Below are 24783 nucleotides of genomic sequence, written 5' to 3' on the forward strand. Positions count from 1 at the left end.
TTATCGAATGACTTATCGTCATGATCAAATGGCGGATATTTATATTCGAGAAGTGGTAAGATTACATGGTGTGCCAAAGTCGATTGTATCTGACCGAGATCCGAGGTTTACTTCGCACTTTTGGCATAGCCTACAGGAAGCTCTAGGTACGCATTTACATTTGAGTACTGCTTACCATCCTCAAACCGACGGTCAATCTGAACGAACTATTCAGACGCTTGAGGATATGCTTAGAGCTGTAGTACTTGATTTTGGTGTTAAATGGCAAAATTCTATACCACTCGTGGAATTTTCTTATAACAACAGTTATCAGACGAGTATAGAGATGACACCATTCGAAGCGTTATATGGGAGGAAGTGTCGATCGCCTCTGTATTGGGATGATGTTTCTGAGGTACCTGAGTTAGGGCCAGATATGACTAGACAGATGACTGAAAAGGTGAAACTGATACAGCAGAGAATGAGAACAGCACAGCATAGACAGACCAGATATGCGAATGTACGACGACGGCCGTTATCTTTTGATCAGGGAGATAGAGTGTTTCTGAAGATTTCACCGTTCAGAGGCACCGTTCGATTTGGTAAACGAGGGAAATTATCTCCGAGGTATATTGGGCCGTATGAGATTCTCGAGAGGATAGGCAATCTAGCTTATCGACTCGCTCTTCCTATGTCTTTATCTGGAATACATGATGTCTTTCATGTATCGATGTTGAGGAAGTACATATCTGATGCATCTCATGTGATTCGCTCTGATGAAGCTGAATTGGATGACACTCTTAGTTATTTCGAGCAACCTATTCAGGTTCTTGATAGAAATACAAAGCAACTCCGAACGAAGACCATTCCATTGGTGAAGATTCAGTGGAGTCGACACGGAGTTGAAGAAGCGACTTGGGAAGTCGAAGAAGATATGAAGCAACGATTTCCTTATCTATTCCACTGATGTGAGTTCTTATTCAGTTTTCAGTTATTCTTTATTCTTATGAGCATGCGGACTGCATATCTATACTGTTTATGAATTCGAGGACGAACTCATGTCTTAGTGGGGGAGAAATTTAAGGCCCGGGATTAATTAATATTAATCCGAATTTATTTAATTTTAATCCGAGTATATTTAATTTGGGAATATTTAGAGTTTTGATTTAAATTCTAATATTCTTAAATTATTTAGGATTGAAATTGAATGAAAATAAGGGTCGAGGACCAAATTGCAATTAGTGAAGACTCTAGGGACTAAAGTGCGATTTTGGTGAAAGTTATCAGATTTTGGCTTGTTGACTCAGCTTGTGCAACGTGTAAGCATGATATTTTGTTCAGAAAACATTGAAGCAAGAACAGAGCCGATCTTTTTCTTTTTTCCCTTTGAAAGTTTGATTTTCGAATTGCCATAACTTTTGAACCGGTTGTCCGATTTCGATTCCGTAAAGTGTTCTGGAATCCTTACGACAAGAGCTTCGATTTGGTGTAAGTTTTTATATCTTTTAGCATGGTTTGAATTTCGAAAATTGACAGATATCAGATATTGAGTTTTCGATCATGTTTTGCAATTTGTATTGCGTCTAGTTTCGACTCCGGATCAAAGTTGAATGCTTGAAGGGATTGATGATGATTTGTAGCATGTATATCAATGAATTTAGTTGCTGTAATGATGTTATGGCTATTGAGTTTGATAAGATATATGCTGATATATGAGTTGAGTTACAAGTTTCGAAGTCGGGAATTACGTCGGTTACCGATTTTGAATCGCTACGTCGTTTAATCGAGTTTTGGAACTGTTTTGATAGCCGAATTCTGAGTTGAAGTTGTGATTAAGCTATTGTAAATGTTAAAGTATGTGTCTTGTTCAATTTCAGTTGAGTTTGAAGGCTTAACAACACGAGACGCCAACTTGGAACCGAAGAAAGTTGATTGAGGTTTGAATTGGTTTTGATTGATGAAATCTTGATGGTTTTGACTCGTTTCTGAAATGATAGGTTGATATGAAGTTTGATATATGTATTTTGATTATATCTCGCAGATTTGAAGAGTTCAGAACCTCAATAAACGAAGGTATAATGACGACATCGCGAAGTAGGGACTTTGAAACTCAAGAACGATTATCTTTGAGTTGGCCCGCAAAAATCACATACTTGTTTATGTTTTGATTTGATTGTGATGTTGTCAATCCATCTCAGGTAGTGGATCTTTAAATTTGAGTTGATATGATGCTATATCGATTTGATTCTAAGCCAAGGTTGCGGTTAACCTTATTTGCGAGTCGTTTACGAATTCGTTAGATGGATATCCATGTCAAGATCAGTTATGAATCTTGATGGCTTCGAAGTTATGTGAATCAATTCGTATTTAAAGCGTTTGAGTACTCTATTTGTTGAGTCGAGTTTGAAATAGAGTTAATATGATTTATTTAACGCTTTCGATATGTTGGTTATACTGAGAATTATATCTCACCGGAGTTTATCCGGCTGTTGTCTTGTTTTGTATGTGTGCATGACAACAGAGAGGGCAGGAGCTGATCATCGACGTCATTGACAGCTGGGAGAGAGTCTAGCACGTGAGGACTCGGGTTGTAGATGATGTTTTGAATGTTAGAAGAAGGGAACTTTAGAACTTGTTGGTTTTGGAATACATGTATAAAACTTGAGATAGTTTGTGTCGTTATCGTTATCATTTCTTTAGCGACTTGGTTGATGTAATAAAATGCATATATACTTGTGTAAGACTTTGTTTAGATGTATAAGTTTGTGTTACATCAAAGGAAACAAGTTTTGAAGTTGTCAATTGCCAAGTTTTGGAGCTGTCAAGTGTGGGCAAGAACTTGGCCAGGGCAGCGCCCGAGCTGCAGAAAACAGCAGCCCGAGCGCGGCCCGGGGCAGAGAGTTCTGCCTCAAAATAAGCAGGGCGCGCCCGAGCGGCGCTTTTCAGCCGCTCGAGCGCAGCCTATTTTTTTAAAAAAAAAAAAAAATTTGTTTGTTACAGCTTCGGATGCTTGGTGATTGCTTATTCTTTAATTGCCCTTAAGATTTGAGATTAGCAACCCGAGGTCCCCACAGTTCTGAACTAAAAATACAGCAAAAAACTTGTCCAAACTCAATCCAAATCATGCATACACCAATACATAATTCATACAAACATCATACATAGATCCAAACAAGATAGTTCCAAAGTTATCGTCCATTCTAAACTATTAGAACATGCTTTCAATCTAAGTTTACAATCCAAAATACAAATCGAGTTCGAATTACAATTCGACTTCTAAAACACCAAGGCCTCACTCTATCAACTCGACCACCTAGCCATGCGATCTCTGACTCGGTCCTGCCCCACCTGTTGCCAAGCACACATACAAAGACAAGACAACAACCAGATAATCCGGTGAGAATATAATTCCCAGTAAAAGAGACTGGCATGCAATATCAGATAAGCATCTCAAAACGAAATATATCAACTTCCAGATATTCAATATCAATCATGCAATTCCAAGAAAAATCAAAATGAAATGCGTGTCTTTAAAACTTTGGGATTATCAAGTCCGGATAATCAAGAAATTGCTGCTTTTGCTTTTGGGATCCCGAGGATGAGATCACGTAAATAACTCATCGACTCTCCCGATCGAGGTGGTGCTACGTATCTCCATCCTCTAGACTTTGGTGCGACTATAAGGAGTATGCTAGCACTAGGCGAACCTCTACGCCTAGGCCACTCGCTTAAAAGTCCCCAAAACGTCTAACATCAAAGGGCCGTCCTACACGCTAAAATCAAGAATTCTCGGCTCAAGATGAATGAATGCAAAACATAACTCATTCAATAAATTCAAGTAAATCAATTAACATACAAGTATATGATTTCTCCGGAACACTCGAATCAAGTCGGATTCGAGTTACTCGTTCCATTCCAATCTAAGTCGTCTTATACCTCTTTCAAACGTCGATGCTCCAACCTGGAAACAACAACAATACTCATTCAAGATTCAATCAAACTTCCTAGTCGATAATAAGAAAGTCGATACTATACCGGCTACAATCTTCAAAGAGATTCAACTCCTGAAATCTTACAACTCAACGGCCTTCGAATGAATCTGTACGGAGGCAAGAGAAGATCAACAACGACGATCAAACTCAATAGCCAAATATCATCAACTCAAAATGGTTCAAAATCCCAATTACAAACCGGCGGCATAATGGCTATATTCTAATCAAACCGAAAACGCAGACAGCATAATATCAATCCAATAAACTCAAAACAACCAACCTTCAACCATAACAATCCAATACCAACAAATCATAAAAACTCAACTTTCGAATAATCTTCCAAAAATCATAACAAATCCGAACGACGCTCTATTTTGAAATCGACAGAGAATAAACGATCAAAACTCTGCCAAGAACAACATACTAGCAAATCAATTGATTCTAATGACATCCGAAAAATAGAATGTATCTGATCGGAGAAAAACTTACGATAGAACGAAGCTCTCGCAGCCGTGATCGCTAATCTGCCTTCAGAAATAATTTCCAACGGACGGATCGTACTCGGGGTGAAATCTAAAAACTTGAAACTCACGTTTGAGTTCTTCAATGGAGGAGGCGGCTTGGAGGAAGGAGAGAATGGAGGAGAATAAGTCAAATCAAGCTTAAATATCTAATTAAGTCCAAAATTGCATTATAGTCCTTGAAAAATCCAAAATTTGCAAAAAGGACCCTGATCAAAATCAAGTCGGCTCTTGAACTCTGGAATCTCCGATTATCTCAAATAAAGTCAATTAAGATAAAATCGGGGCGTTACAATTCTCCCCCTCTAAGAAAAGATTTCGTCCTCGAAATAAAACACGATTTCAACACGAACTCTGTCTCTCAATTTACTCCTTCAAGTCCGTCAATCAAAAGTCGACTCATCTCGTCAGAATAATCCTCCTTTGCTCAGTCACAATTCGAATCATCTCTGGTTCGAACTCATGTGACACAGAAAATCATCTTAAATTAACGAGGATCTTCCTTATTCTCGTACAACTCTTGAAAAGTGCCTCTAAAGTTTGATTCATCTGATCTGGTTGTCCGTCGTTCTGATGGTATTGAACTGAAATAAGTTGTAATCACAACAACAAAAGTCTCTTCGAAGTTTATGCCGAAAGAACGAGTGCATCGAGAATCTCTGTCTAAACTGAAAGACTTCGGCAAAACATGACACCTGACGACTTCTGACAAGGTATCAATCCTCTGGTCTTGACTAAAAGTCATTCTGTACGGAATACGGTAGCAGATTCCAAAAATCGGTCAATCAAAATCAGATAGTAGATAAAATAAGAACAGTTCAGAACATCAGTTGCGGCATACAAATCCTTAGATAAAGATTCGTACTCAGAAATCTCATACAATCTAATCCTCTTCTATGCCTCCAAATCAGTCCGTCTGCGGAAACAATTACTCCATCTTTTAAGATTAGAACAGATCGCGTGAATTTCCTCATAAGACAAAAGAAAACAGATCTTCTAATCAATAAGATCGCTGCGAGCTCAAAGTCCAGATTCAGACATTGAGTCTCGAGCATCTTCAGCTGTCTCGATGTCTAGACTGGAGCGTGATTCCTCTGAATAAGATACATCCCAAAATCTCGATAAGAAGAGAGCGCTGATCGGCATAAATTCCATCATCAAATCATACAATTGAAGAAGACCATCCGATCCAAAAATAATTCAGACATCGAAGAATAGTATACAACTGCTCGGCACAAACATCTGCTATACGATTCTCAAAAGCTCTGAAAGATCAGTACAATTCTCATTCCAAAAAGTTAAGAAATCAACGATAAGAATTCCTAGTCTCGACTAATTCTTCTGAAAGATCCGGTTAATAAAAATTTAACAACACTACAGGATTGTTCGTCAATTCGAACGATTCAACAAATATTTAGAGGCATGTTAAACATAAAACAGATTCTTCAATAAGAGGCAAGAGACTCACCAGTATCTAACAGTCCAATAAGAATGGAAAACCAAAATCGAATGTTACCTGATCTGTCATTATCTGGTGCAGCCTGAGTCTGTGGATCCTCAGACAGAGCAAAAACTCGTGCCCGCTGTCTGGGAGGCTGGCTTGCATACTGATTACCTTCCTGCCTATTCTGCTGCTGAGGTTGGAAAGAGTGGACAGTAGGTGCTTGCTGCTGAGGCTGAGCTGACTGTCTCGAGAAATTTCCACTCTGAGCTTGCTCAGGGACACGCTGAGGACACGCTCTGGAAAAGTGTCGTGCCCCGCTTGGTTACAGATATAGCAGCTTCCAAAAACACCTCTACATTGATCACTGGAGTGACGACCTCCGCAATTGGCACAAGACATGCCTGACTGACCCAAACTCTGTCCCGCTCCGAACTGCCTCGAGCCACTAGAGCTCGAAGAACTACTTCCGTGCTTCTCAAACTGCTTTCCATTCGGATGATAGTAATCCTTTCTATTACCTCCACTGCTACCACCCTCAGAACTCGGTGGTTGATTCTGAAATTGAAAAGACTGATTCTGGAAATGAGATGGTTGGTTCTGGTATTGAGAAGGTTGTGCCTGGAACTGTCCTTGCTGCTGTTGAGGCACAAACTGACCTCCTCTTTGTCTCCACAAACCTGCTTCAGCTCCTTTTGCGTGATTCATGGCATCCGCAAAATTATCTGGCCTAGCAGTGTTTACCAACGTGAAAATATTAGGGTTCAGACCATTAATGAACTGGTCGGCCTTAGCTTCTTCATATGTAATGGACTGGGCCTCTGCGCTCTGCTAACCCTCTTTGGGCCGGCCCAGCCATACTCATGATCTTTTCCCCCCTGGTGGGGAATTTCATGCCCTCCCCAAGACTTGAACCTTGCACTCCAGGATAAGTACAAAGTCCACTCAGTCTTGGTACCATTGAGCAATGAAAAATTTTCTCAAGATCCTTATTCATACCATACCCTTGACTATTCCGCGGTGGGGATTGTAACTTTCCATAAATTTCCCATTTGTCACTCAACAATGGAACTTTGCTTATTTCTTTTTTTGAGGATCCACGAATCCAATGATATTTCTGTTCCAATTTTTGCCTCTTCTTCTAGCTCAATGGTACCAAGACTGAGTGGACTTTGTACTTATCCTGGAGTGCAAGGTTCAAGTCTTGGGGAGGGCATGAAATTCCCCACCAGGGGGGAAAAGATCATGAGTATGGCTGGGCCGGCCCAAAGAGGGTTAGCAGAGCGCAGAGGCCCAGTCCATTACATGGTCCATGCCGCATGTAAAGATTCATCCTCCTTCTGTTTGAATGAAATAATATCTGAAATAATTTTGCCATCTTCATAGAAGGGAAATACTTGTTCAGAAAAGTTTGACCAAGTTGGTTCCATGTAGTGATGGAACCCGTAGGCAGATCATCTAACCACTCCGTAGCTTCGCCTTGTAGAGAAAATGGGAATAACCTCAGTCGCACTGCATCGGATGTTAGCCCATTAACCTTGAACGTGTCGCAGATCGACAGAAAATGCTCCAGATGAGCGTAGGGGTCTTCCACAGAAGTTCCCCCAAATCTTGCTTGCAGTTGGATCAGCTGAATAGTAGAGGGCTTCAGCTCAAAATTGTTTGCCTCAACAACGGGGCGAACTATGCTAGATCCATAACCTTCAACTTGCGGTCTAATCAGATACCAAACAGTACGGTTGTCCTCTATGTCTTCTTCTGATTCAGATTCTGTTTCAAGTACTAGATTAAGATTCTTCCTTGCTTTCCGGATCTTGCTGAGCGTGCGTTCGATCTCCAAATCAAGTGGTAGAAGATCCTTAGATCGAATGTTATGCATGCACAACAAGCTAGTACCTGAAAATCACAAAGAAAAATAATAAAAAAATTAAGAATTTTAATAAAAAAAAAAAGTCTAATCTCAAGCGAAATAAAAATTTTGATATCAAAACAGTCCTCGACAGCGGCACCAAAAACTTTACCGGCTAAATCGGTTTGATTAAAATCAACTGGCAAGCGTATCAGATCAAGTTATAATATAGTGAATAAAATTCGAATGTCGAACCCACATGGACTATATAATTATGACTACGAGAATATATTTATTTTTACTTAATCTAGACTAATCAAAAATAGAGATTTCAGATTTTAAACTAATAATTAAAATTGCAAAAAGAATTAAATTAACTAAAACGCAGCAAAAAAATTTAGATTTAATTCAAATATAAGAAAGGTTCGATCAAGGACTCACGTAGGTACCAGACAATTCATGTAACAAACAGTCGATTTAAGACTCAGACTTAATCTTAATTCATGGGAATTTTCCTAATTTGTTCGAAGGACTATTTCTAGAACTATCAAACCTATTCAAATATTTATGAACCAATCTTTCGTAATTCTAATCAAATTTGAATGCATGACGAACTGTAAAAATTTAGTTTACACTCAAACCGCATAATGAAACCGAATTATATTTCTAGTCAGTTTTACACTATGTTGAATATCGAAGTGATCAAAATCAAAACCTCCTCTGTCGAATTGGAATCAATTAACATGCAAGCAAATAACTGACCAGAAAATTCACAAGACAAATATAAATTCAATAATCAGTGAAATAAATTCAAGTCTAAAAATCTCAAATAAACAAATCAAGTTTTATACATAAATTGTCTGGCCCAATCACGTGGTCTTGATCGAAGAAAAAAACTACTCACTAATCAAATTCATAATTTAAACAAAGTTTTAATCATGAATTTGCAAAAGAAAAATAAAAAAAAAGAATAAGAATTCTTCCAAGCTTGTAGCCTAGCCGTCGTCTCTGCGTCTGGAACTGGAATAAAATTCAGAACCCTCAAAATATCATACAAAATCCTATTTATAGTGTTCGGATCCCATAATAATTAATTTCCTTACGCAACAAGGAATTCTCGATTTTTTTGACTCCGCGACACGCGCGCGCGCCTGACAAAGACCTCCCGCGCGTGCAGGCTTACAAACCAGAACTTTTCCTCATCTCGCGCGCACGCACAATATAGGCTCGCTCGCGCGTGCTATTGCCCTCAAATATGCTGGAATCTTGTGCTGCGCTCGCACGAGGCAAACAACGCGCTCGCGCGCGCTAGTTATTTTCTAAAGCATGCGCGATAGCGCAATTTGATGCGCCAACTTCCATCTTGCAAGCGCGATTGCGCTACTTCCAAACACCAACAGCGCTGCTTTGTTCTTTACACCATCTTGTTTCTTAGCGCTAACCACAAGCGCGTTTTCACTCTTCCTAGCGCCAAACTCAAGTGCAATCGCGCTACAATATTCACCAACAGCGCATGCTTCAACCTGCTCCGTGCGACGATTTTGAAAAATTCATATCTTGAGTTCTAGCCGTCGGATCGAGCTGATATTTGGACAACAGCTTTAAAACATCTTGAAATTTATTTTGGACGGTGAGATCGGATTTGAATCTCCCTAAATTAAAATTTAATTTTTGACCAAGGATGCTCCGTAATTCATTCTTCATAAATCTATTTTCCTACAAAATTAACCTGGAGAGTGAAATACACACATGCACTAAAACACATAAAAACAATATGAATGCACACAAAATAGACATAAAAATATCACGAAATAATGCATACAAAATGCACTTATCACTGCCCCTCGGCCTCAATGAAATAGTCCTCACCTGAAAACAATAAGTGTAGTGAGTCTAACAGACTCAGCAAGAATATGAGGGGGGATAACGAGTACTACATAATCACAAGCACACGCAGATTAAAAATAGCGGATACTGAAAGTATTATTATGCCCTTAACTTCAAAATGAGAGGTTCATGAAATTAATGAGAATATGACGCAACATATGCATGGCTAAATCGAATGTAATCAAAGTAAATGTATAAAAAATGGTTTTGAACATAAACATATGAATAATGAACTTAGATCCTTGAATTGTGACTCTGTGATTTCCATCATGATCATGGCTGCAGTGCACTATGCCGCAAGAAAGTCAGGATACCTCCCAACTCTTGCCCTGTGGGTGGTAAGGAAAGCCAAGATTTCTCTCGACTCGTCCAAACCCATAAATTTGGTAAGGGAAGCTAAGACGTCTCCTAACTCGTCCATACACATGAATATTTTGGTAAGGGAAGCTAAGACGTCTCTTAACTCGTCCATACACGTTATAAATGTAGTCACAATCATCTCACCTCGTTCATAAAATATTTTCTTTCCTTTATGAATATGAGACTTAGCATGCATATGTAAGTATGACGGACATGTAAATATTTGAACGGTAATCATGCAAATGACTCACAAATGAATGATCGGGATGGTGATTTAGGAACTAGACCAAAGGATGAAAGATTTAACCCAATAATTGCACTTACAACAAATTTGAGCGGTTTACCCGTAAAATCAATATCTTTTTCGTTTCTAATCCAAAAAAGATTCCGCTTGAAACCACGACTCCATGACACTTAGAACTAGGTAGGAGATCATCCTTGAGATTTATTTCCTAAGCGTTTATTTTTCAAAAGAATGGTTTCCGGGCAGCAGCCCTTTAGCTTAAAAATAAATTCTGCACCTTATAAAATTATAAGTCTAAAACATGACCCAAGCTTAACCGAATTGATTCCCGCTTGAACCGACCTAACCCCAACCTCGAACACACTTTCCAGTACCGATCCCACCATGAAATTTAACTTTCAACCCTGCCTTAATCACATCTCTCCGGACAGCCCCAACACCCATAAAAATTCTGCTCAAGTTTAGAACCTCAAACTCAACCAAATCTTAGCCATAAGTCTTCCAATCTTCCAAGCCTCGAATCTTAGGACCAAGACTAATGTCCAACCTCAAAACCAGCCCTTACAACTCAACTTGAATTGCCCTAAAAAATCAGCTCAATGACAGCACCTAACCCCTTAGCAAAACCGACCCTTACCTCTCGAATCCCGAATGTCTCCTAAAAACCAAAGCCAAGCACAACTCCAAGCCTTCCTAAAAGCTACCACGTGAACTACATATCAACCATGGTAGCTCCTCAATCACCATCCAAATCATCACGCGACACACAATAATTCGAACCACATGGCAAGAAAATTTTAAAAACAGAAAAAAAAATCGAACTACATGCTAGGCATCATTTCTGAAAATTTCTTAAACGCAGCAAGGCATTCATGACAACACAAAACCAATGCAAAATATTAATCTATCCATTTAAACAGCATGATCGATCCAAAATATCAAGAAAACTCTGAAAATTTTCGAAGGAAAAGATAACAGGGCAAGTATATGTGTATATATATTTCAAAAATGATGAGAATGCAACAATCAAGATAACTAATCTATAAAGGGGAGCAAGGAAGTCATATCCTTGCCTAAGCTACCAAAAAAACAGAAAGGCAAGAGCTCGAGTGAAGTTGGGTCGAGCAGGGGTTGGAACGAACAGCTACTGCTCGCCGTGCTGCAGCTGAGCCGGAGAGAATGAAGCTGCTGCGGTAAAGGTCTTGAAGAAGAAATGGAGATGTCGCTCGTTTCTTGAAGAACAGGGAGAAAATCGGCTTCTTGGTTGTACCTACACTATTACACTTGGACTCAAAAATAAACCCTAGCCTTCTTGTGTGTGTGTGTGTGCGTGATTTTGAGTGTGTGTTGAGGGTGTAAGGTGTTGGAGGCTAGGGTTTATTTTTGAGTCCAAGTGTAATAGTGTAGGTACAACTCTAGAAAAATGAGAGTGTTAAGAATTTCATGAAAAAGTGCTACCCCATAATAACAATTAAGACTACAAATTAAGTCGCACTAAATAATAAAAAAACAAGCTTAAAAATTCTAACTCGAAATATTAAATTTGATTTTTATTAGCCCGGGAATTAAAATGTTATGTTTTTGCAAAAGTTAAAAATAGTAAATTCTAATGCGTGGGAAAAAAGAATATAATATTTAGCCAATTAACACAGAAAATTAAAATAATTAAAATCATAAATATTAAGAACTGATTTAGGCATGAAAATTAAATTAAGAAATTTTTGGCGTCACATGCACTCTTTTTTTCTTGCTATGGTTTTTATCCCACTGGGTTTTTCCTAGTAAGGTTTTTAACGAGACAGTACAAAAACATGTAATAAAAACATTCATCATATCACGATCATCATCACAAAGGGAAGTGTTGAAAATATGTTATTATTATTATTATTATTATTTAAAGTTGAATGTTGAATGTTGAATGTTGAATATTGATTTGTAAAGTGTAGAAAATTAGTGTGTGATGATGTAGATGATGATGTATTAATATTTGGACTAATCTCTAAATGAGATCTATAAATAGGTCTTTTCATTTGTGTAGAAAAACACAATTGAGTTGAGAGAAAAATATTATAAAGTGTAGAGTTTGATATATTTTGAGTTTGAATATTTTACTTTTTATCACAAATTTTTACTTTTTCACAACAATATTATATATATATATAAATATATATATATATATATAAAATAATAGTAGCCAAAACACGACCCGAACCGACCCGTATTGTCATATTTTGGGGTATGGGTCGGGTAAGAGAACGGTTCCTTGCCCAAGAATTGGAAACAAACGGAGCGTCAGCGCCATATCTGTCCCTCTCCCCACTTTTTCCTCTCGTTTCATCGGCCCAAATTTCCAAATTATCGGCGCAATTCCTCTTCATTTCCCAGCTGGGAGCGTTATTCAACGACGTCTCAAAGAACAATCGCTCCAGAACAGCAAAAGGTCAGTGGATTGACTGCAATACTGCGCAAATGATCATTTTTTTAACCATTTGGAATTAAATGAGTTTGATTCTTATTAATGACGAAAAAATTCGGAACAGTTTATGTTCTGAAGCTCGATTAGCTCGCAGATGTTTGATTTTGTCTCCGATGTGGATTTCAGGTAATTGCTCGAGATAATTGCGTTTGATAATCTAGAGACGAAGAGGAGATATTTGGGGGTAAAAATCATTGATCGATAGAGTTCTGCTGTCGTTGTAGTTGTTTTGAAATTGTGCTTATTGTATAGACGTGTTGCTTAGCTGGGTATAGCTCGTATATGCAGCCCTGTTTCTTTTCTTAGTGTGAGTGTGCACATTTTCATTTTTCTCCCCACTGTATTTGCAACCTGTAGCATGCAATTTCTAAGTCATGTAGGTAGGAAATTTAGAAATAATGTTGGTAGATTGTACTAAAGAAATTAGGAACTACCAGAGTTTGTATTAGTTTTTGGATGGAGCCTGGGAGTTTTCAGTGCGAAGTTGCCTGGGAAAAAGTTAGCGCATAAATCAGAGGGTCTAGAAGGAACATAGAGTAGCTCCGTTGTTGTCCTCCTATGCTTCAAGGAGAGCTTTGTTGGAGTTGTTTGGTTGATCAATAAGGTGCAATCAAACAGAACATTGGGTTAGTTGAAGAATTTATTCCAATTCAGCTAAATAAGCCCAATAAAAATACTACTGAAACCATGAATGGCGAGGCACCTGGCTTTTATACTCAATGGACTCAGCATGATTCATTGGAAGCTGTGGCCGGAAGCAGTATTCAAGTGTGGGATTATGTAAATAACAATGTGCCTTCACAGAGGGGTGAATTCTCAATAGAATTTCCTCAGGGGTCTGCCACGGCTAGAGTTGTTACTGCAGTGGATGGTGATGGTACCAACAATGAGAAGAGGGTCGGCGTGTCGGATGGGCAAATTTTTTATGAGGACCTTGCTAGAGTTCTTGGGTTAACAAGAATGAATTCTGAATGTGGCTCAGACCTCATGGAATTTGCTTCTGCTCAAGGGCCTATAACAGAAATTGAAAACATTGCTTATGTGAATAAAGAAAGTACACGATACAAGGATAATCTTGCCTGTGGGCATAAGCCCAGAAAGTTTGGAAGTGAGGTTTCCAGTAATCAGGCTTTTTCGGTGCCAAGTATACCAGTATTAAGCGAGTCGGAGTCCTCTAAATATTTATATTCTTCTGGATTAGGAGCTTCAGAGGGCTCCCATTCTGGAAAAATGAAGTTTCTTTGCAGTTTTGGTGGTAAAATACTGCCACGACCAAGTGATGGAAAGCTCAGATTCGTTGGGGGAGAAACCCGCATTATTTCAATCCCAAAGAATCTCTCATGGGAGGAATTGTCAAATAAAACTGGGAGAATTTTTAACCTGCCCCATTCAATCAAATACCAGCTTCCAGGTGAGGATCTTGATGCCCTTATATCTGTGTCTTCTGATGAGGATATGCATAACATGATTGAGGAGTATTATGGTTCTGAGAATCCCGAGGGTTCTCAAAGACCACGCATATTTTTAATTCCTTTTGATGAACCTGAAACATACTGTGCACTTGATACTGGCTCAATTAAGCAAAGCGACCCTGGTAGTCACTATGTTATTGCCGTAAATGGTATAGCCGAGGCTGATCCCATCTCCCAGAAATACAACAACGACCAGATTTCTGTTATCGAAACAGTTCATTTGATGCCAAATTCAGAAAGCAATCCAGGCTACGAAAAAATATCGTCATCCTCTCTATGTCCATTGGAAACCAATGATGGTCTTGGTGTCTATCATCAGACTGAATTTTTTAGTGAGTCCCATAATTTGTTCAGTTCCCCTTCCTTGAATCATGCTCCTGGTAGATTGGATGATTTAAAATTTGACAAGAAAACAACGTTTCAAAGCAATGCCTTACTTGGTAGGGTAGAAGATCCAGATGCATTTGGCACTGTCCAAATGCCAATTCCATCCGGAGAGTCCATATTGTACACCGATTCTCATGGTAATACTCTTCAAATGACTCATTTGATTTCACAGTGGGAGAACTTGACTCCTTTAGGACTAGAACAGAATAACAGCAAACCGAAGCAACACTGTCAAGATGCTGTTGCAAATATGGAAAGGGAATTAGGACTAGAAAATATTCTTCTTCAACCGGCTACATCTGTGGGGATATTTACAGCATCCAATAACTCATCTGGTTGTTGTCGTGGAATGCCTCATGCCTTTTCTGATTCAAAGCTTCAGGAACAGGGGCAGAAATATGATTGTTTTTCACAGGAAGGTGCAACTCAGTCATTCTCATTGAACTTGGAAAGGCCTCAGTCATCATCACACATTGTAGACGCTGCTTTTCTTGGAAAGACGAGGCAATTTCATGACAGTGTTGGCTTTATCAGTGCTCAGCTTCAAACTAAAGAATCTTATGCAGAGCCATCCTCCTTTCCTATTTCAGTGGATACATTGATCTCTCCTTTTGGCTCAGATTTGTGGAAGAAGTTTGAATCGAATTCTGATACAAATAGTAACGTCGATAAATGCCCATCAAAAAATGATGCTTTGAGAAAGCAAGGTTTTATGCTGAATGAGAATGAATGTAGCTCGAGTTACGGTGGACAGAATAATTATGAAGGCAATGGTAATTTTTCATATTGTGGAGAAAATCTTTTCCAAAGCAAGGTGCCTTTGGTTGCCACAGAATTAGCAAAAAAATTGGAAAATGTCAATGTCGAGGCAGCTCCCCTTGTTTGTCTTGGCTCTCCAAAACAGGATTGTCGTATTTCTAGTTGCTTGATCGATGTATCATCTGTAACTAACCCGACGACTTCAAATGATTCAGAGATGGAGCAATCCCATAGCAATTATTTGGGGGAAGCCTTTGGTGGAGTCACTAGAGCTGAAACAGAAAACTACTCATCTTGGACCAGGAACTTAGAAGTGGGAGGGCTTACTCGTAACTCTGAAGAACAGCATCGAGATGAAAACTGCTACGGCTATATACTTAATGGATTATCTAGTGATCTGGTTTTACCTGAGGTTCGGGTGTGTGAATCTTTCGAGGGTTCAAGGGTTGTTGGAAATGAGCAATGCAAGTTACAAAGACAAGAAGATTTGCAAATGCAAGCAGCTTTAGATAATACCAGCTGGAACAGAGTGCCACATGATCATGCTTTGGTTCAGAATCATATGAGAGATTCTTTATACCAGAGAGAAGTTTCCCTTCTTGATGATGAGTTGCCCAATAACTCAAAGTCAGCCAATGTTGGATTTTCTGACAAGCCCCCAGAATTACAAGATGTTTTAATATTTGACAACACCGAGCTACATCAGCAGAAGCCTTTTTCTGCTGCTCAAAACTTGGGTGTTGATTTATCACATGCTGAATTTCCCTCTCCCACCACTATTGTCTCAGAGGGCTCATATGCTGTTAATTTTCAATCTTCAACAGAAGCTCAGAGTCCTGTACATAATACTGTTGCAGAGGTGGTATTTATTTATTTATTTATTTTTTAAATTTCATTTGGAATCCTAATTCATTATTCCAACATTTAATATAACTTTTAAGTGTGATTTTGTTGATGCAGGAGGCCAATGCTGAGTGTGACGAAGATGTATTGTTTAGTGATGCAATGATAGCTGAAATGGAAGCTGATTTATATGGGCTGCAGGTATAACTTGTGTTTTTCTTGTTAAGAGCAATTTTTTGGCTTCTTAATTTTTTCCTAGTTGCCACTCAATCATTTTTTAGTGTAATTTAATGGCTCTAATGAGAAGGGGGAAGAGACAATTGAGAAATATTGTTTTGTTGCCTCTCTAAGGAGTGAGTGAAGTGTGAACATCTTGGCATATGTTGACATCATTTTGTTCTTTAGACTGCCAATTAATTATGTCGAATAGGGACGATCTTTCACATTTTGTGTTTGTTGAACTGATGATGTCAACTAAGAGATTGCTAGTTTTTTCTCACCTCTGTTCTTTAAATCAACTGGCTATGCTATTGACACGTTGAGAACTTTATGCAAAAATTGATCTTGGATCCCCTGCAATGTGTAGAGATCTGATGCAATGTGATGTACGAACACATATAAATAAAGAAGTCATTTGACATTTGGAAAAACTCCCGTTTTCCAGCCTATATTAGAAGTGATTGGAGCATCATTTATTACCAGAAGATAATATTCAGTTAGAGATCAATCAGGCAAATGTCTATATCATGCATGAGTTTTCTCCTTGCACTAATCCAGTCTTGAACTCTTTTCCAGAAGTTGATTGATATCTATGGAATGGAGTTGATTTGGTTTTGTTTGTATCTCTCTCAATTTTGGAGTATGTATCTTCATCAATTGTCAACTTATCTTGTCTGTGTGGAACCATAGATTATAAAAAATGCTGATCTTGAAGAATTACGAGAGTTGGGATCTGGCACGTATGGAACTGTATATCATGGGAAATGGAGAGGAACAGATGTTGCCATCAAGAGAATCAAAAAGACCTATTTTTTAGGAAAATCATCGGAGCAAGAGCAGTTGGTGGGTCATTTGTGTATTTTCTGTCAGCTGTCACTTTCCTGTGCGAAACCTTTTGGACCACACACTCAAGTGAAAGTGATTTTTTGTTGTGCCTTTGCAGACGAAAGACTTTTGGAGGGAAGCACAAATCTTGTCAAATCTTCATCATCCAAATGTGGTTGCCTTTTATGGGGTGGTACCTGATGGAGCTGGGGGAACTTTGGCAACTGTTACAGAATTCATGGCAAATGGATCGCTTAGGAATGCACTAATTAAGAAAGATAAGTATGATACCTTCCTTTTCTCCTTAATTCTGCATGATCTTGTTAATTATTTTGTACCTGACCTTTTGAAAGTCATACGGCAGGGTACTTGATCATCATAAAAAGCTCATGATTGCCATGGATGCTGCATTTGGTATGGAGTACTTGCACTCAAAAAATATTGTCCATTTTGATCTGAAATGCGATAATCTGTTGGTAAACCTGAGAGATCTTCAGAGACCTATATGCAAGGTAATTTTTTTTTTATCAGTGATGTGAACAAAATTTTGAACTGTGTGTTAGTAAAGGTACTGATTGCCATTGGGATGCCTCTGTTCATAAAACAATAAGCTGGAAGATATATTCAGTTATTAAGGGGAATACTTGTTTAACCATTTGGGTTATTATTTTTATTTACTTTTCCTAATTTGGGTTGTTTCTGGAATTTTCATAATCCGCCTTTTTAGATTCTGTATTCAGCAACTTAGGGCTTTGATAGGCGTTGAAGCAGTATGAATGCAAGGTACTTTTGATTGTTTTCACAAAAACAAAGTTCGTGTTGCCTTTTGTGGAGTCATTACATGCAAATGCAATATTAACGTCTTTTGATAGGTTCTTTTTTTGGAGCAAAGAACTTGCATATAAGCTAAGAGTTCCCTGGGAGGCCGGGATAGGTTGTTTACGCGGAACATAAAATAAAATTCTTCCCTCTCTCTCATGTTGTGTGCAGGACAAATATCACTAATTTGAAATGACATTTTGTGATATTTTTGGTTGTGTATCCATCAGATTTTTGCAATGGGGCTTTCTTCACCTGTAATATTCCTTATGATTTAGAAATTTTTTGAAGGTTGGAGATTTTGGACTGTCAAGAATAAAACACAATACTCTTGTATCTGGCGGTGTACGAGGATCCCTTCCATGGATGGCACCCGAATTGTTGAACGGAAGCACCATCCGGGTGTCTGAAAAGGTAAGGACCATTCTAATTATATGCCATATTAGATCTTACAAATAATGCTTCTCAGGCACATATGAAAGAATCAGATGACATAATTTGAGTTCAACAGGTTGATGTGTTTTCATTTGGCATATCACTGTGGGAGATTTTGACTGGGGAAGAACCTTACTCCAATATGCACTGTGGGGCAATAATTGGTAAGCCAACATCTTAATTGTGACTCAACGTCAATTTGTACAATGAAATTTTGATGTCGATTACTAAAATAATAATAATGTTGGAGTATATAAAAATAAGTCCATGATAAGGTTCATAAGAAATTGAAAATGCTACTGAAATATGGCCTATATGTGACCACTGACCAGCTTCCATAAGAAATAGAAAATGCTACTGAAATATGGCCTAAAATGTGACCAGCTTCCAGTCAAATAATACGGAGCACATTTCCTTCTTTTTTCTCTGTGCCTCAATTTAAAAAAACAATTCATGCCTCAATGGACATGTCATGGCTGGTTAAAATTTGGAGGATAATGTGAGGGTCACAGGTTCAAATCTCGGTGGCGACTTGTAGAGGGACCAATGCGATGAAAGCTAAATGAGGGCCAATCCAAGTGTGTGTAGGTTGTGACTGCATCCAACTTTACCTGGGGATGAACCAGGGGGAGATGCCATCCTTTCCCAGGATTAGTCGGGCCAAGTCCAGATAATTGGGTTTAACAACAAATACTAAACTGGATTTTGTGGTGGATTTGATATATATATATGAAATTATGTCCTAATTATTCATCTAGGTGGAATCGTCAAGGATACTCTACGACCCCCAGTGCCAGAATGGTGTGATCCCGATTGGCGGAAACTGATGGAACAATGCTGGTCAGCTGATCCAGAATCCCGGCCTTCATTTACTGAGATCGCTAACCATTTAAGATCTATGTCTGCTGCACTTCAGGCTAAAGGGAACACCAACCCAGTTCGGCAAATGAAGCCGAATATCCCAAGTCAAAAGAATACAAATGCATAGTTCTAACAGAGGTGAATACACACTATAGCCTCTTTGAACAGCTGCTGCCGTCACAATTTTGTGTAGATGTATGATGTATCTTCGTTCTTTCTGTTCATATTTTCTTCTCAAGTATATTTAATCGTTTTTTCCTCATTCGTTTATTCTTTTGCCACCTGAATCCCTCATTGGAAAAGGGATTTATGGTTCCGCCTTCCTCTATAAGGTTGGCAGGTGCAGTGAAAGTAATATTTTGGTCGGGTGTTTCCTTGCTCGTTACATAGAGCATAGTTGCTTATTGTCTTTTTGGTTCATGTATTGTACTAAATACCTGTCATTGGCATATAATATTACACTAAGAAAATTCATAGCTGTTTTTGTCCTCATTTTTTCTATTGATGGAATTGCATTGTCTCGCCGTGTGATGGCAACAAATGCTTGTAAATTATGAAATTATAAACCATTTATTGTGCATTTGTGTTCATTTCATCCCCCAAAGTGTAGACGGAATATTATAGCAATGGAATCGGTATTCCGTATTTGTACAAATATGTAGATATCTACTTGTTAGCCACCTTTTCTTCGCGATTTTGATTAGGTTTTATAGTGTTCTAAAGTCGATGGTTCCATCGGAATGGAATCACTTGAATATGGTTTTGGTTCCTTGTCCTTCGACTCCAGAGGGATAATTCCTAAAAATATCCCTATAGTTTCGTTAACGAGTCAATTATATCCCATTTATTTTTTGAATCCTGAAAATATCCCTTATTAGTTAAAAAGTGTCTCGAACATGTCCTTGAAACTAAATAATACTTATTTTGCCCTTTATTTCCCAAATTTATTAATAATAAGTTTTAGCCCATCATGCTTCTGTAAGTAAATTAAGCAAATTACCTCTTTGACCACACTGCTGTCGGGTTATGTCCACCGGGTTTTACAGGTTATTCCTCACAATCGAACCACGCGATCGCAACCGATGGTTACTGACACAGACTCCTTCAGCAGCACAGCCTTATTTCGTTTCCTACCTTAAGACGTATGGTAAAAGTTTAATTTTAAATGAAAATAACATGATAGGGAAGAGCTTCGAAAATTTATTCAGACAATATATTAATACATAAATCAACCTCCTTTGAAGAGGAGGATATAACTAGTTTAGCTACTTATAGTAGCCTTGTTCTTGAAATATATGAAATTACAGAAAATTAATACAAACGTAGAATGAGAAATATTACAATGATTTTATTTGTAAGAAAACTGAAGGGAATGATCGATGTTTTCAGCTTCCTCAAATGCCTGTATTTATAGCTGAAGTTTCACTCGTTTCACCGAGAAACTTCAGGGAATCTTACAGCTGTCTTGAATTCTTTACGCCATTATTGATGTCATCTTTTGCTAGTGGGAGAGTCACATGCCCGATGACATCTTTTACTAGTAGAGGAGTCACATGCTTGACTTTTTCTTTTGGATTTATTCTCCTCATATGACTTTTTATTGTTTTCGGGGCATCTTTTTCTTTTGCAGTGGGCCCCTGGGAAAACGCGGTTTTGGTGGTCCCTGTCCACCTTTGCTTGTCTCGAAATTTTTTTTTCGATCCGTTCGGGGTTTGAAGGTTTTTCCAAATTCTGGCTCCTTCTGGTTTGGACATTCTGGACAGATATTCTCTGACCATCTTCCGATATGAGTCATGTTACAAAATTTTCGGCGAGTTTCTTTACTCCCCGGTAGCTTGTTGTTCCACAAAAAGTTCCTCTTCTTTTCGAAGAGTTCTTCCGCAAAAGCCGTAGTTTTTCCTGTCATTGTGTTTAACAGGAATGATCCGTTCACAGAATTCTGATAAAATTTGAACGGAAACTTGACCTTGTCCATCTCGGTGAGACAAACCCAAATATCCCATGCCCTTCTGATTGAGATTTCATTTTCTCCAAAAGTGGACACCAATGGTATTTCTTCAGATATAGGATCCTTGATAAATCTTTGATTATTTATGTCAGGTCTCCTTAGTTTGATGAAATGAAAGGGCTCGTGTGATCCTTTCCCTGTTTGTTCTGGAGCTGCACTAAAAAAGTATAACTCGAGCACATCTCCTCTGGACAAATGATCATTATTTTCCCATGTTTCTTGGACTGCTTCCTGAATCCATTTTGGTAGCTGTGATATTTCCTGGAAGCCTGATGAAGTTGTATAAACTGAGGCTAAAGCCCCAAATTCATACCATAGCTTTACATCCTTATGATTGACATTGTTTTTTAGCCAAACCCTTGGATATATTCCTGCAACATCAATCCTGCAAGTGGTCGGGTTGATTTCACTTCTTGTACTTAATTTCTCCCATCTTTATTGATAAACATGAAATGGAGAAATGACAGCTGGATTAGTATCAATCTTAGATTTTCCCTTGTCAGTGTTGGGCCTAAGATTGATCTATTCCTCTTTTACCCCAGAGGCGGAGGATTGACTTGATGAGTTATCCTCATCAATTGTTGCTTTATCTAGATCATCAAAGGCTGATGATAGATTAACGCTTGTTTTTTGAGTATTAGAATCCTCAACATATTGTTTTACAACCGGTGGCTGTATTTCTTGTTTTTGTAAAACCAATGGTTTTAGCATTTCTTGTTTCTGAGAAACCAGTGGTTTTTCTATGGCACGAATAATTTCCTTGAATAGCAGCCCATAGTTGAGTTTGAGCCTGCATACATCCTGTGATTAGATTGGATACTTTGATCCGATCAGCTTGTTGTAATCTGCCCGCCATATCGGCACTTATGACAAGCTGGTTGAACTCATTTTGAAGCAATCCAAGGTGTTCCCTAAGATGCTTCTGCATTTTTATGATGAAATCCACGTCACTGCCTTCCATCTCTTGTTAAGAAATCTGCAAGAATATTTTCATGAGATTTAATAATAACAATATCAAAAATATAATTTTGACATAATGCTTGCCATCTTAATAACCTAGCTTTCTCAGGTTTAGATTCAATCTTATTTCTTAGGAAAGCTTTTACCTGAGTGTTATCAACCTTCAAAGTGAATTTTTTAGCAAGTAAAAATAATGACCATTTTTCGAAACCCCTTTTAACTGCATAAAATTTCTTCTCGTTGATATGCCATCTGATAGCCTCAGATTCTGAAAAAAGACCGCTACAGTATCTGCATGGTATTTCTCCATCCGGAGTGATCTTAGTAAGGACAGTTGCCAACCATTCGTCACTGGCATCCGTAAATAACACCAGATCATCTTCATCCACGGGTGTAGCCATTTTTGGGAGATTCTTACATATCTCCTTTAATGATTTACCCTTTTTAGTATGGTCATCGGTCCATATAAACCTTGCATCCTTTTTTAACAAAGGACTGAACACCTTTCTGTATATTGCCAGATTGTTTATGAACATCCCTGCAAAATTAACTACTCCTAGAAAACTTTGGAGTTGTTTTACATCTTTGAGTTTATCTGAAAAATTCTTTACATTTTCCATAATATGGGGTTGTAGAATTATTCCAGTTTCATCAATCTCAATTTCAAGAAATTCAATTTTTCTTGTTGCTATGACTGCTTTCTTTTCAGATAAAACCAGTCATTCTTGTTTACAAATTTTAGAGAAAATCTCTAAATGTTTAACATGTTCATCTATGTTTTTTGATGCTATAAGAATATCATCAATATAAACAAACATGAAGTTGAAATAATCTTTAAAAAAATTATCCATCTTTTTTTGAAATATTTATGATGCATTAGCCAATCCCATAGGCATAACTTCCCAGATATAATGTCCTTGTGGTGTAGAGAAAGCTGTGAATTTTTTACTGCCTTCTTCCATCCGAATCTGGTAAAATCCAGACTTACAATCAAATTTTGAGAACACTCTAGCATTTCGTACACAGCTAATTAGATGTTCTCTACTGGGTATGAAGTACCCATCAAACTCCAGGATTTTATTAATACCTTGGTAGTTAATAACTAACCTGAGTTTTCCTCTTTTTATTTCACCATGATTTCTGACCAGGAAGCCTGAGCTGCTATATGGTGAAATTCCTTCTTTGATTAAACCAAGGTCCAAATGTTCATTGATAATCATTCTCATATCCCTTTGATCTGTTATGTTCATCGGAATAGGTTTATACCTAACGAATTCATACTCTTTGCCTTCCTTTAGAGTAAGGCTAGCTTTGAGTTGATTTCTATCCCACCATGCCAAAGGATGCTCGTTATAACTTTCTTTCAGCCTCTTTTTGACATCTTCAAGGGATACCTTATTTTCTAACTCTATATCTCTGTGATTCAGGGTTACCTTGAGAAGTTCCATATCTTCTGTTTGTATTTCTTGTTCTGTTATTATTTTCAACATAGTTTCTCCAAACCTTCTTGGATCTTTCATTTTTGGGTGAAATAGTTGTCCTTTATCACCACGCTAGCTGCGAAACATTATCGGCATTTGTCGATAAAAGGCCATCTTGAGTCTTTGAACGATAATCTTATGTTCACAAATGGTAGTAAACATAAGTCGTCTTAACTCGTTATCTTGTGTGTACTTTTTAAACATTTGTAAAAAGTTATTTTCCAACAAGATATCGGCTCCTGTATCATGAAAATATATTGGTGGTGTCTTTACCTTGTACGAAGTAGTCTGACCTGCGCCTCCTATAAGGATTTCTGCTTGTTTTATTCCTCTGCAAAGAATAAGAATTATTTTCGAGAAATCTCGTCCAGCAATTTTTGGCAATTCTTCTTCACAGTCTGTAGGAAAGACTCCTCTTTTTGCTGTACAAATTCATCCTCCTAAATCAATATAGGCTGCAAAGTATCCAGCCTTATATTGTTCGTACAACATCCCTATGGGAATGTATATGGAGAAAGGACTTGTTGTCATTTTTTAAAGGGATTACTAAATGGCCAAACATTTTTAACAAACTGTGTTGTAACTCAGTAATCCGATTAAGACTATTCACCTTTAGTTTTCCTAAGGCCTCAGAAGGTAGAGTATGGTTACTCCTTTCTACTTCTTCAATGCGTTCTAATAAATCATGCTCACGACTTACTAATTTCAGAAGTTGCTTCTTCCTTTATTTGTGAACAGAGTTTTCGAATCTGATTAAGGGATTGTCCCTTATCCATTTCTCTTGTTTTTCCATCTCGCAGGATTCTTATTGAATTCTCCAAGTTTTTTCTTTTGCCATGAATTCTATTCCTTTTTCAAGGCGTTTCCATGGTTTATGATCTTCTAGGAATTCTAAGCCAAGAATTAGTTGATCTATTTCTTTTTTTGGGATCCCCGAAATTTGAACTTCCAATTCACCGACATTT

At 38.0% G+C, this 24783-nt stretch overlaps 1 protein-coding gene across 5 annotated transcripts; it reads left to right on the forward strand.

Annotated features, from left to right (window-relative positions):
- Positions 1-12565: 12565 nt before the first annotated feature.
- LOC140880675 (uncharacterized) lies at positions 12566-19859 on the forward strand. Of its 5 annotated transcripts, XM_073285316.1 has the most exons (9): positions 12566-12713; positions 12876-16226; positions 16328-16411; positions 17120-17272; positions 17373-17536; positions 17619-17766; positions 18365-18487; positions 18585-18672; positions 19267-19859. In XM_073285316.1, exons 2-9 carry the CDS (start codon positions 13437-13439, stop codon positions 19494-19496), a joined length of 3780 nt encoding a protein of 1259 aa, XP_073141417.1. In that variant the 5' UTR covers positions 12566-12713; positions 12876-13436; the 3' UTR covers positions 19497-19859. The 5 variants fall into 5 exon arrangements, 3 of the variants coding, with proteins under 3 accessions (XP_073141417.1, XP_073141436.1, XP_073141425.1); XM_073285335.1 differs by lacking the exons at positions 18365-18487; positions 18585-18672; positions 19267-19859 and adding exons at positions 17982-18037; positions 18127-18310; XR_012149711.1 differs by lacking the exons at positions 18585-18672; positions 19267-19859 and having other exon boundaries at positions 17608-17766.
- Positions 19860-24783: the final 4924 nt, after the last annotated feature.

Source organism: Henckelia pumila, chromosome 1 (assembly GCF_033568475.1).
Source record: "Henckelia pumila isolate YLH828 chromosome 1, ASM3356847v2, whole genome shotgun sequence".
NCBI classification, from domain to species: domain Eukaryota; kingdom Viridiplantae; phylum Streptophyta; class Magnoliopsida; order Lamiales; family Gesneriaceae; genus Henckelia; species Henckelia pumila.

What these genes read in the sequence shown, in the direction of transcription:
- LOC140880675 (XM_073285316.1), top strand. Translation starts at nt 13,437, where the DNA reads ATGAATGGCGAGGCACCTGGCTTTTATACTCAATGGACTCAGCATGAT. An exon ending in CTGATTTATATGGGCTGCAG is followed by an intron (nt 16,412 to 17,119) that starts GTATAACTTGTG and finishes GTGGAACCATAG; the next exon opens with ATTATAAAAAATGCTGATCT. An exon ending in CCATCCGGGTGTCTGAAAAG is followed by an intron (nt 18,488 to 18,584) that starts GTAAGGACCATT and finishes TGAGTTCAACAG; the next exon opens with GTTGATGTGTTTTCATTTGG.